Genomic DNA, 12,723 nt, shown 5'->3' with positions numbered 1-12,723 from the left:
GGTGGCATTTAGCTGCTACTCTTTTTAAACCTAGATGGTACAGTTATTTTTCCAGAACATCTAACCTGTCTCAGCTATACTCAACTCTTCATTGCCTGAACATTTTCACTCTTAAGTGAACTTCAAATCAGAAACTCATTGTTTAATTATTACATTACAAATAGGGTACTTTCACCACCATTCCAGAAAATAATACAGTTGATTTCAAGGTAAAATCAGTTTCGCTTCAAGGTTTGAAGACAAAACTGTTTTAAGGCAGGAGTGAAACCTATTGAAATGAAATTAAGTGATGCCCTATATGCAGTCTTATAACCTGGAATAAAATCATAGACAAGGTCTAAAGTATCAGTGGTCCGGAAAAAAATGAGAAGTACTTTTCTGTTGCCCGAGATATCTTCCTACCAGCAGTCCTGCTTCTGCCACAGCTTTTAAGCACTTTGAGAAACAGATTTCAATAGAACTCAAAAATGTTATGTGTTTGGTTTTTTTAAAAGAAACAGTAGTGTGGGGGTCTTTTTCTATTGTCTTCACAACCTGTCTGCTGTGGTACTGCTCAACTTCTGATGTGAGACAAAAACATGGAAATATAATTCAAGCAAAAGAGAGACATTTTCAATGCCTGTATTTCCCTAAAAACAATCACTGTGAATCTGAGCAGAGGTAGGAACCTAAAAGTGTTTCTCTGTAGTTATTTCAGCAGCACAGTGGCCATGGAAAATCTGTGACATTTCATTTAGCACCCTCTAATCACAGCTCCTGCGCATAAGGGAATTCACATGACTTCCTCTCTTCTGAACTTAATACTTTTATTTTGCTTCAAGCTCTGTTGTGTTTAGGGCTTGCTTCAGGTAAACCAAGTTTCCCAACAACCAGGGGCAGTCAGGGAAGATATTTTATCTCATCAGACTCCTCTGCCACTAGGGATAGGGAGCTTTCTGCATCAGAAATTACTGCTTAGCTGGAGTTCAAAGGATGAATTGAATGCATGTTAACACACTGTGGGTGTTTATTTAAACAACTTTTGGTACATTTTATAATGTTAACTAGTTTACCCTACCTTTCTATCTACATACAGTATATTTTTCTACTTTCAGCTTGTTGCAGCTTCAGTTTTTAACTATGTAGTCTCTTCAGTTCAAACCAAAATCCTGTCAACTTCTAAAATAAAGTGATGATCAAGACTTGTCAAAATTTTCTGCTTTGGCATGGTGAGACTGTATGTGGGACCAGCCAAGGTCCCTGGATGCAAGTATGTGTTGCTAAGGGTAGGGTGGGGAAGTATTACCACCTGCTGCTTCGGTTCCTGCTCCTGGCCCTCTGGGCTCCCCCACCTACACGAAGCCCCCTCCATGCCCAGCCTCACAGTGATGCAGTTAAGGCTGCATGTCCCAGCCTGGTAACAACAGCTGCCCTGCCTGGGGAGCTGCTGAGATGCTGGACTGAAAACCTTTGCCCAGGGAAGTCCTAGATCCCAGCCTGCTGGCACTGCACAACCTGCTCCTAGGTACTACCAGCATTGCTGGAAACTCATCCACTAAAATAAGATCTGGCAGCTTTTGACTTGTCTCTTCCTGTGGTGTGCTGCTAGCAGCTGAATCTGCTTCCTACACGCCAGTTATCTACTGAAAAACAAACTTTCTCTTCCCATACTGATTAACAGACTGCTATCTAAAAATTTAAATCCTACCTTAGGCTTGTCAGTGCTAGAGTAAACAAACCCACATCCTTTAAACTTAGGGCTTATCTCTTCCCCTCCACAGTTTGTCTGCATTGACAGGGTCGTGTTCTTCCCACGCCCGGCTGAAGCCCCACCACAGCCAAGGTCACTGGAAGCCTTAACTCCAGGTTGATGCAGAGATGACTCTTAATAACCAGAGTAATATTCCTTTCCCCCTCCTTTTCTTTTTTTGCAAAAGTACTGATGATAATTCCAGATACCTGCTAAGATCCAAATTCTTTTTTCACATACTTCAGTTATCCGTCTTAAGTAAAAGGTACACATAACTCCAAGTGCTGTGCTTAGGAAATAGAGATCTTCTGGCAGCACTGCTTTCTGAACCATTTCTTCCCTCTTGGGCCTGAAATTCTGTCCCAGCAATAAACATGCCTCCCTCCCCAAAATGTTCTTACCAAAATAACACATTACTGTTGAGACCAGTTTTTCAAGCAGTTACAAGCAAAAACAGCGGATTGCCTGTCTTTGCTTATCAAGATACTGGCACTGGCCAAAATCCTAACAAAGTCCATGTACACTATTGTAAACACTTCCTCTTTCAAAAAAAAAAAAAAAGTGGCTCCACCATCTAACCTTGATCCATGGATGTCAGTTGTATTGAAATGAGACCTGATAAAATGTCTCTCACTTCTGAGACAAAACAGTTTCCAAAAACATTTTTTCTCACAGGTATCTCTTCAAGCTCTTCCTCCCGCCACCCACCTTTAATGCAATGCTTGAAAAAAAAAGTGAAGGAAAGGCTGTTGCTTTTCATTGACCAAACCATCCAGCTCTGTAGGACCATGCTAGATGAATGAAGATGAACCTTGTACTGTTGCCTGCTGCCAATGACTCACAGCTATTGCCCGACTACTGGCGCACCAGGACCCCATCAGGGTCATCTTGGGTGTGTAGCAGCATCTTAGACAAGTGATATGATGTATCACAGTGCTCACTAGTGGACTCAGACTGACGTCAAACTTCAATATTATTTTTTTAGAGCAGGAACAGGAGAAAGGAATCTTTCTTCCCTTAGCACTATGAAATTACACTTCTTCCTCCCTCTTGACCCAACACTTACTATTTCATAAAAACCAAGGAATCTCAGCAAAAAGGGATGAAAAAACCCACTGAAGAAAAAAAAAAAAAGTTATGATGGTATCCCAGCATTTACCCATGGAGAGAACATGTATCCCTTCACATCTTCCCTAAGCTGGGCAATGACTCAAACCATTCCACCTGAGCTGAGCTGTGTCCGCCTTCTCCTCAGCTCTTTTCCCGTGCAGTTCCTGAAGGTTTTCTTGGGATAAATCCACACCTTGGTGCTGAGCATCACGCAAGCATTTCTGAGCACACCCAGAAATGCTGCAGCCACTTGGGGATGTTTCAGCACCTCCACAGCTGAGAGGATAAATTTTGGGGTGTAAAGGGTGACTGGAGATCTAAACTTTGGATTACCCAGGTATCAGATTTTAAAGTATCTTGGTTTCAGTTGTGTTATTAGCCTTTCACTGAGATTGTTTTCTAACGCAGCAATACTCCACTGGTGTAGAGCACACAGATGAACTCACACCTACTGTTTGGAATGCTCCCTTTATTTCTAGTTTCCAAGAACAAGACATGAATTACTACACTCGGATTTTTGTTTCACAGAAAGTTTAAGAACAGGAAAAACATTCCAAGATATTAGTTGTAGGTCATGTAGCGGGGGGTAGCACTGAATTTTGCATATGATTTAATGACTTTGTTCACCGCTTCTAAGAAGTCTTTCTCTGTTGCAATTTTTCTGCGTGCTCGGATAGCGAACATGCCTGCCTCTGTGCAGACACTGCGAATCTCAGCACCTTTGAAAGAAAAGGATAAACAAACTCAGCACTGACCACCAGCAGAGATGAAGCATAGAGAAAATTGTTAAAAAAAATTAAAAATCAGCTTACCTGTGCTATTAGGACACAGTCGAGCCAACAGCTCAAATCTTATGTCTCTTTCAACACTCATCGAACGAGCATGTATCTTGAATATGTGAGTTCGCCCCTGAAAAGAGGGGAGAAGTGTTCATGCTATGAACGAAGTGATGACTCTCAGCATGCAGCTGTCCACATCCAGAGCAAGGGCAGATGGAAAATACATCTTTTATGTGCTGCCCAACTGTAGTTTCCTATGTCTGGACGAACATGTTTAAGTGTCCATGATACTAAATTAAGAAAATAACTTTAAAAAGAGCTTTAACCATAAGAAGTATCTCAAGAGACCTCTCTCCAAAGAGCCAAACAAAACACATTCCAACTTGAGAACTAAATCACCGAAATGGTTAAAGGATTCTTTACCTGTTGAGTCACGAACACACAGTAAATATATCTACCATGGCTTCTCGGCCAGGGATGGAATCTGTGCAGTGTGGGAAAACCTTTTTGGCACATCTTTAATCCCCCCAATTTCCACGTAGTTTCAGGTACGTTAAGAGTGCTGCTGTTGTCAATTCTCCTAAATTGCTTCCAGACAACAACGGCCTAAATGAAGAAACACTCTGATATCAGAATATACCCAGCTCTGAAAGAAAGCATTCTCACCTCAAGATCAGGCAAGCTGAACTCTATCTTCCTGTCCAACCTGCCAGGCCTCATCAGGGCTGGATCCAGAGTATCGGGTCTGTTTGTAGCCATCAGCACTTTGATGTTGCCTCGTGGATCAAAACCATCCAACTGGTTGATGAGCTCCAGCATAGTCCGTTGCACCTCATTGTCACCCCCAGCGCCATCGTCAAAACGAGCACCTGGAGAGAGGAGACACACGTGTTTCAACTGGACAAGCTGCTGAAATTTATAAATATATGTTTCTTTGTTTTGCCTCCCCTCAACCAAAATCCTCCCCCACTGCCTTTGTGTAAAAATTGTTTTACTTTCAAAGGACTGAAGAACTTCCTTTGGGAAAAAATTAATAAGTTAATTTACAGGCAGTAATAAAGATTTAGTATGCCGTCCAAAAGCTGAAGGGGGCTTAAGTTAACAGTACTTTTTGCAAGCACAATACAGAGATTTTTCACTAAAGTTTGAATAATCTGGGTGTTCCAAATGCGCAAAAATGACTTCTCATCGGGGCTAAATATGTTCAAACTATATAAAGCACTTCCTGGTAGCTTCCTGGACATGGGATGTGCTGGTAGACCCTGTGCTAAATAGGTGTTTACAAACACATTTCCTGAAATGGAGCGATACAGGAAAAGAATTACAACACAAAAAGAAAACCTGAAAGTTCTCATATGAGATTAGAGCTATACATACTACAAACATACCTCCAATGGCATCAATTTCATCAAAGAATATAAGACAAGCTTTTTTAGTTCGGGCCATTTCAAAGAGTTCACGAACCATTCGAGCTCCCTGAAATCAAAAAAATCAGGATTTTGTTAAAGATTCAAGACATGTTAAAGGAAAACTATCAAAATTAAGCTTTTCATGTTTCCAAACACTTCTAAGTTTCCAATGATAAAACTTTTATTTGTACACATATCTATAAAAGAACTTCATAAATCTTAAAGCAATTTAAAAACAAGAGACAAATTACTACTCTTAAATTCAGAAGTACAGATGAAGTCATTTACTTCAGGGCCAAGTGAAAAGTGGCAGAGCTGGGAACAGAATCCTAACCCTAGAGTCCTCCTGAACTGGAGATTAAAGTCTGCACTGCAAAACCCACTTCATCAACAAGAGCATACTTCAGGTCTTGTAACCGATTGCCTGACCCGCAGTGATTTGCTTGACAGTTCCTCCCCAGCTGGTCTCCAGCACGTAAGTCCATTCATCCATCACACCCACTATGGTGTCTGGTCCACAACTGGAAATCTGCAAGTCACTCCACACTCCATCAAGTATTTGCTCTTACCTCTCCCACATACTTCTGCACCAATTCCGACCCAATGACTCTGATGAAGCAGGCATCAGTCCTGTTAGCAACAGCACGGGCACAAAGTGTTTTGCCTGTACCAGGTGGCCCAAACAAAAGCACTCCTTTGGGAGGCTCAATTCCAAGGTTAACAAATCTTTCCGGCTGTAACAGTGGGAAACAGAAGGCAAACAGAAGGCAAGGTGCAAATTAAAGATTATGTGCATCAAAGACTATGTGCAAATTAAGAAAATCATCAATGAAGAGCAATATAAACCAGGCTAGGCTGGATTTCACTTGTTAGAACTAGAACTCCTTTCACATAGGTGTTTACATTCAGCTATATCATCTTTTCTTACTTTTTCAAATGCTAACAGATGACCAGAATACTTTCAAAATAATCGAAGTTTCAAGCTGGAGGTTACTTACATGAAGCAGAGGGGTTTCAACCACCTCTCTCAGCTTTTCGATCTGCTCTTTACAGCCACCAACATCACTGTAAGTGACATCTGGTTTTTCTTCTACCTGCACAACACAAAGGTCAGTGAGCAGTTAACAGCCTCATGCTGCATATCATCTCTCTAGGCTTTCAACAGCCCAGGACAAAATCCAGCCAAAGTAATCCAATTTACAAGGTGAAGCAATGTTATAATAAGTAAAGGCAGTTCTCACTTGCATCATGGTGACCGTGGGATCAATCTTTGGAGGCAAAGGGATATGGATTTGATACTTGTTTCTGTCCACCCTGATGAGAAAGCATAAAGACTATTATTTTAACATCAGTTAATTAAACTGTAATATAGAAACAACTCTAAATTAGAAGCTGAATTCTTAAACAGTTCTTTTTTTCTGGCATCAATACAGCCCAGCCCTTAAAGCTAATAGTCAGATGGGGTAGAATCTGGAATTCCCTCTGCAGAGAACTTTAAGGTTTCCAAAAATATTAATTCCAAAGTATTTTGAAAACTAAACTTCAAAATATCTCACAGAGCAAACTGGCAAAATATTGATTCTAAAAGTAACAGGCTTCACCTCCTCAGCAAACATTCCCTGTAGCCGCCTGATGTGTAACTGTGCAGACTGCCAAAGAGGAAGCAGGGTACACAGGCTCCCTGAAAGCTGGAACTATTGGGGCCCAGACTGAAAGGTTTCAGTCCATGACATACGGTTCTTGCCAGAATGACATCAAAATCAAAAGATTCCAGCACAGTACGCAGGTAAGTTACTGTCTTGCAACAGAAAGACATTATTGTTGTAATTTCAACCACTGCGAAAATGTCAAATGATAGTTGTTGACCTGGCAAACTAATGCATCAAATGAGAAAGCTTCAGTCTCCAGGAAAACTCGTAAGAACACGAAGATTTTGCTTACCCAACTCTCATGCCTTCTTCTATGTCAGTAGGTGCCACCTGGTCACTGAGATCCACCACGAACTTGGCAAACTGCTTGACATTGATAATGTACTTGGGATCCTCAGAGTCCGCATTGATTATCTTTGTACACCTAACGCAGAACAGACAATTAACATCACCAGGCACACAATCTATCCGGCTTGCTATTTGTATCAGCCTCAAGATGAGAGAACCACAAGTACAATATTTTCCAAATACACTGGAACAGCTATTTACTTGTGATTCTGTCATTACAGCATCACGCAGTAACTACAGCTCTAAGTACAAGCATGAGGTACGTAACACACCATCAGGCGTAACACAGCTCCTTTCTGATACAATGGTAAAAAGCACTTTCAACATGCACAACACATGAACCTCATTTTTAAAAAAAAGTCTACAAATAAGCTATAAATCACATTTTGAACACTAGACAGCTCCAGTGCAAAGAGAAAGAGTGCACCCACCTTGCAACTTGTAGTGGCTGCTCACTTTGGAGAGTTTGCTTATCTGCAGCCAGATCCCAAAGGGCAGGAGGAGCCAGCCCGGTGTCAGATTCCTTGATTCCTGCGTACAACACAGACAAGTTGAGGAACAGGCAGCTAACTGGGACGTCAGCAATCCTTCACACAGCAAGAACCCTAGACATAAGTCTGCAGGAAGCTTTTTTGAGCTCTCTAAAACACACACAAACACCTCTGCAATGGACTTCCTAAAAAACAAGTTTCCTAAAGACACAAGCCCCACGTGACTGTGCTAAACATGCAAACACCAGCCTAGCTGTCCTCTAATGCAATGTGAGGATGATTACAACCAAGCTTGATAGAGAGAGAGAAGAGTACTTCTAAGTTTCAGAAAATGAGTGAAACTCTGCAAGTGCTTTCACTGAGGGAAAGCTTTAGTGAAAGATATCAGAAGCTATCACACAGATGAAAAGCCCAACACTATTCTATTCTATGAGAAATAATACTAATAATATCCTATTCTAAGATAAAAAAACCTAACAAATCTTCCAGAACATGGATATAGAAAGTGCCATCTCCATGATGTATTTGAAAAAAATCAGGGATTTTACTGGAAAATAGAAATTGCGGTCTTCTTGGCAGAACTGAGGGCCACTAGAGATTAGCAACAGGGCAACACATACACATCAGTGAAACAAACAAAGAAAAATATGGGAACAAAATAATTTTTGTTGTAACTGCCATAACAGACCAGCTGATTTTAAATGCTAAGTGCTCTGCTACACATTTCTTTGGTATACAAGGACTGGTATCATTATGCAATCATAATATATTGGGGTTTTGCAGTCTATGGAAGTTCACTCACTATTCAAACACACCTTGACACAAACCACAATGAATTATGGAGTGACGGAAAGGGGTGTTTGCTTCATGCTACCATAATATATAAAAAGTATAATTTTGAATCAAAATGTGTAAAACTACAAAATTACATCATCATATGTACAGCTTACCCTGTCCAATTAAAAAGACAATCACGTACAAAGCAAAAACCTCACATTACCAAATAAAGAATGTATCCTTTAGAGAAAAGTAACAGTAATAAACTAATGCAGAAACTGTTTAAAATCAGCTTCTCAACACACTTGTTTTGGTATACGTGTCTCTTCTATTGAAAGTTATCTTAAGAAAGAAAGATACCAGTGAGCTCATTGATTTTCTTAAGTAGTTGTTGGATGTCATCTTCTACTTGCTTGATCTGCCTTGAGTATGTGCTCTGGCCCTGGAAAAGAAATATATAGACTTCGTAACTCAAATTATTTTACGTGTAGGAAAAAAAGCTAATAGCTGCTGAGCACCACGATGTTCAGTAGACTGCCCTGGCATAACAGCCAACTATTGATCACAGCCAAAAAAGGCAGTATTAAGTTCCAGCAACAATATTTTTGTTTGCGAAAATAGAGTGCAGCTACACACAAGTGACCAATTGCGCAAGTGGAAATTTTTCATATTTGTAAGCTTCAAGGATTTGTTTTTCTTTTTAAACATGTTCAGCCTCATTTTCTTAAACTTTTTTTCCTAAAGTTTAAAAAAGACTTAGAAAAAATTATATATAGACGGAATTCTGTACACATTATGTGAAAACCATTTGTACAGGCGCTTTAACTATCGTACCCAACCTTTCTCCCGTCCACAGAAGACAGCAGAGAGACCACAGGGCAAATCAGAAGCTAGATTCTTGCTTGTGATAAAATGTTTTACTATCTTGCCCTGCCCAAGACAGGCAGATCTGGATCTGGATTTCCTTTACAAAATCTCCTTCATATCAACATGGCAACAAAAACGAAGCCGCAGTGGGCACAAGCTGTATTTCAGAGTCCTTCCCCAGTTCTGGAGCTTTGTAAAGGAGTCTCAGTGTTAACAAAATTCAGACTCCTGGCAAACATACCCAAAACCAGACATATGCTGAGCTGCAAATCTGAGCTGCAAGTTTCATTTTTCAAGAGTTCTTTCACAGACCCACTGCACCGTCTGGTGGAGCAGGAAGATTTGCATCTTAAGCCTTATTGTCCATGGCAAACACCTTCCAACATTACATTCTCTTCGACAAGGTCCGTGCATCCCTCACTAATAGTTTTTTCACAGCAAAAGCTACAAGCAGATGGCTACAAGCAACTAAATATGACGGGAGAAGGGCTCTGAAAGATACCGTTCCTCATGAAGTAAGAACCTCATGAGATCAGCTCTCAGTCTGGGATGCTCAGACTGTTATTTCCGTTCCGTGAGTCTCGAGACCCTCCCTTCTTCCACAATCGTTAGCCGGGGCCAGGCTGAGTCGCTTCCTCCCCACGCCCCGGTCGGCTCTCGGTCTGGGAGGCTCAGACTGTTATCTCCGTTCCGTAGAGTGGTGTTTTGGGAACCTCCCCCCCTGCCCCTTGCTCCAGGAGGTTTTGGGACCCCTCCCTGCTCTGGGGTCGACTCCCCCTGTTCCGGGATCGTTAGCCGGGAACAGGCTAAGTCTTTATCATCGGTTGGGGGGGCAGTATCACTGTGTATCACTCATTTGTATATAGTATTATTTTTCAATATTATTGTAGTTTAGTTATTAAATTGTCCTTATCTCAACCCATGAGTCCTTTTTTTCCCTTTACCCCAAAAACTGGGATACACATTTAGCAAAAGCCACTTGGCTAGTCAACACTAGAGGATCTGCCAATCGGGCTGGTCCTGCCCAGTCAGAACCTTTACGTACTACCCTTTTAACTCCCTCTCCCCTATCCTCTGCTGGGGGCAGGAATTGTGTGAGCGGGTGTGTGTGGTTTTGGCCCCCAGCCAAGGGCTAACCCATCACAACTGGTTAGTGAAAGAGCCCTAGTAAAGCCCTAGCTGTTAGATCCCTATGACAGTCAGCTACAAAATAAAAAGCAAAGACAGAAAAGAATTCATCAGTTCCAAGCTAACAAAACTACTGTATTATTTTCAGGGTTGTGGGTTGGCTTTGTGGCTTTCTCGTTGGAAGGGGAAAGGGAGAAAACATCTTGTCAGGAAAGAAAAACAGTAAGAGAAGCAGATTTACTAACTACTCACTAAATACACATCCTTCCACTCTTGTATTCAATTCCTAACAGGACTTTTTCTTTAACACTCTAGTGTATGTATGTTACTTACATAGGTTTTCAGCAAGGCAATATCTCCTTCATCCAGAGCTGAAACAAGACAGGAAACACTTAGGTTCCAATTTTAAAAACAAAAACAGCAGTAACAATTCTGCTTCTAAAAGATGAAAACATACATTTTCAAGGGATTCTTCTGAGTTTCTACTTTTTCACTAAACCAAAGTAGAACAAAAAAGTATCACATATTCAAGAAAAAAAAAATAGGGTCTCCATCTACTTTCTTCAGTCCAAAAATCTGTATCACCCCCAGCTCACCTCAAGCAAGATACTTAAACTCTGCCTTGCTCAGAGTAGCTTACCAACCTGTGACTGTACAGAGAAGGAACTGAAGATATCTAAGCTTGATCTTTTAAACTTTTTGTTTCTTAATGTTTAAGAAAACATCAGTGAAAAATTGTCCCCGCTTTTCATCAGTGCTCTCTTCCAAAATATCCAGCGTAAGCAGGGAACAGCCACCAAATCTAAGCTGGTCTCAGTAACAAAAAACTGCTGGAAACTACCAAAGCAGCCTGGAATCAGTAACTAATACAGTGCTGGGTTTTAATATTGTAAAACAGAAAACATGAGAATGATCACACTAGATGAGAAAGCAGTCTGGTCAAACATCGCTCCTCCAACAGGAAGGTCTATGAACGTGGCAAACACATAGTGAGCTCCCACTCCCAGGTCACACGTTGCTATTTACAGCCCTTAAAACATTCTCCTTATGTTAATATTTCTGACAATTTTTTAATCCTTGTAACTTTCAGCAGAATAGGCAGGAAGGAAACCTCTGGTTTAAATCAGCACTGTGCTTCCTTTTACTTGATTTAAACTTGGACTCTAAATATGGTACTTGGGCCTCAGAATTCCCACATCAGAACCAGCAGCATCAGCTGTTAAATGCAGAAACTTTTGCACTGACTTCTGACGGATTGCTACAGTGAACTCTCTCAATTAACTAAAAAAAATATAATTCTCTATTACTGTTATCCCCTGTTTACTTTCATACATTTGTCATTTAACAGACCTTTAACATTTCCTCTCCCTTCCCCCAAAAGCTATCTCTTTTCCTGATCAAATTATAGTCTTCACCTTAGGTATTCCTAGCCCTCTGTTTTTCTCTCTTTTTTAATTCCACTGTATCTTTTTATGACAGAGGGAGCCCAAACCAAACAGTACTGAAGATCTGGGTGCAGTGTGTATTATACAGTATTTTGAGGGTTGGTTTTTTTTGCTGATCCTTATTGGAACACCTCCCACAGGAGGACAGGCTGAGAAAGCCTAAAGAGAGGGCTCTGCGGAGACCTTATTGCAGCCTCCCAGTACTGAAAGGGGACCTACGGGGGAGGGACTCTTTATCAGGGAGTGCAGTAACAGGACAAGGGGTAATGATTTTAAGGGTAGATGTAGATGAGACACTAAGAATAAATTTTTTCCTGTGAGGGTGGTGAGGCACTGGAACAGGTTGCCCAGAGAAGCTGTGGATGCTCCATCCCTGGAGCTGTTCAAGGCCAGGCTGGATGAGGCTTTGAGCAACCTGGTCTAGTGGAGGGTGTCCCTGCCCATGGCAGGGGGGTTGGAACTTGATGATCTTTAAGGTCCCTTCCAACCCAAACCATTCTGTGATTCTATTATTATCTCTGCTGATTATTTGTACTACCCCATTGATTTTTGGTATCTACTGAACGCTATGTTGCTATAATTAAAAAACCCTTCTTGAGTGGAAACAGTTCAAAGTCCATCACTGATTACATACAGTACTGCTTTTGCTTTCAGAAATATTATTTAATATTTATTAACACGAAATTTAAAAAAATGAAATTCAAACACGAGGAGCAACTGGCAATTTTCACACTACGCTGGTACCGCCAGAAAAAATCTGCTACCCCTCCCGCTTCCACTGTGTTCCTTGTGAAAGCAGCAACGCCCTGGGTTCGACAGCCAGCTCTGCAGGACCCCCCAATGGAGAAAAATAAATTATAATGTTTCATTAGGCCGATTATTTAACTAGCCCTTAAACCACAAAAGGCCTTTTGTCTCACGCGGAGCAGATGAGGCTTTTACGGAGCCTTCAGGAGCCAGGCCCGGGCCCCAGCGGGCAGCCTCCCTCCCC

The 12,723-nt window shown here is 41.2% G+C and overlaps 1 protein-coding gene across 1 annotated transcript; it reads right to left on the bottom strand.

Annotated features, from left to right (window-relative positions):
* Positions 1–3,291: 3,291 nt before the first annotated feature.
* On the bottom strand, positions 3,292–11,500 carry PSMC2 (proteasome (prosome, macropain) 26S subunit, ATPase, 2). Its single transcript, XM_010087705.1, is given in 12 exon segments — positions 3,292–3,558; positions 3,652–3,748; positions 4,285–4,487; positions 5,007–5,094; positions 5,597–5,761; positions 6,026–6,121; positions 6,269–6,341; positions 6,969–7,100; positions 7,456–7,555; positions 8,653–8,734; positions 10,621–10,658; positions 11,464–11,500. Coding segments are annotated over 12 exon segments (1,269 nt in total). The 3' UTR covers positions 3,292–3,400.
* Between the last annotated feature and the right edge of the window lie 1,223 nt (positions 11,501–12,723).

Source organism: Pterocles gutturalis, unplaced genomic scaffold, assembly GCF_000699245.1.
Source record: "Pterocles gutturalis isolate BGI_N339 unplaced genomic scaffold, ASM69924v1 scaffold15191, whole genome shotgun sequence".
Classification (NCBI taxonomy): domain Eukaryota; kingdom Metazoa; phylum Chordata; class Aves; order Pterocliformes; family Pteroclidae; genus Pterocles; species Pterocles gutturalis.
This window is presented reverse-complemented; position numbering and strand designations above follow the sequence as displayed.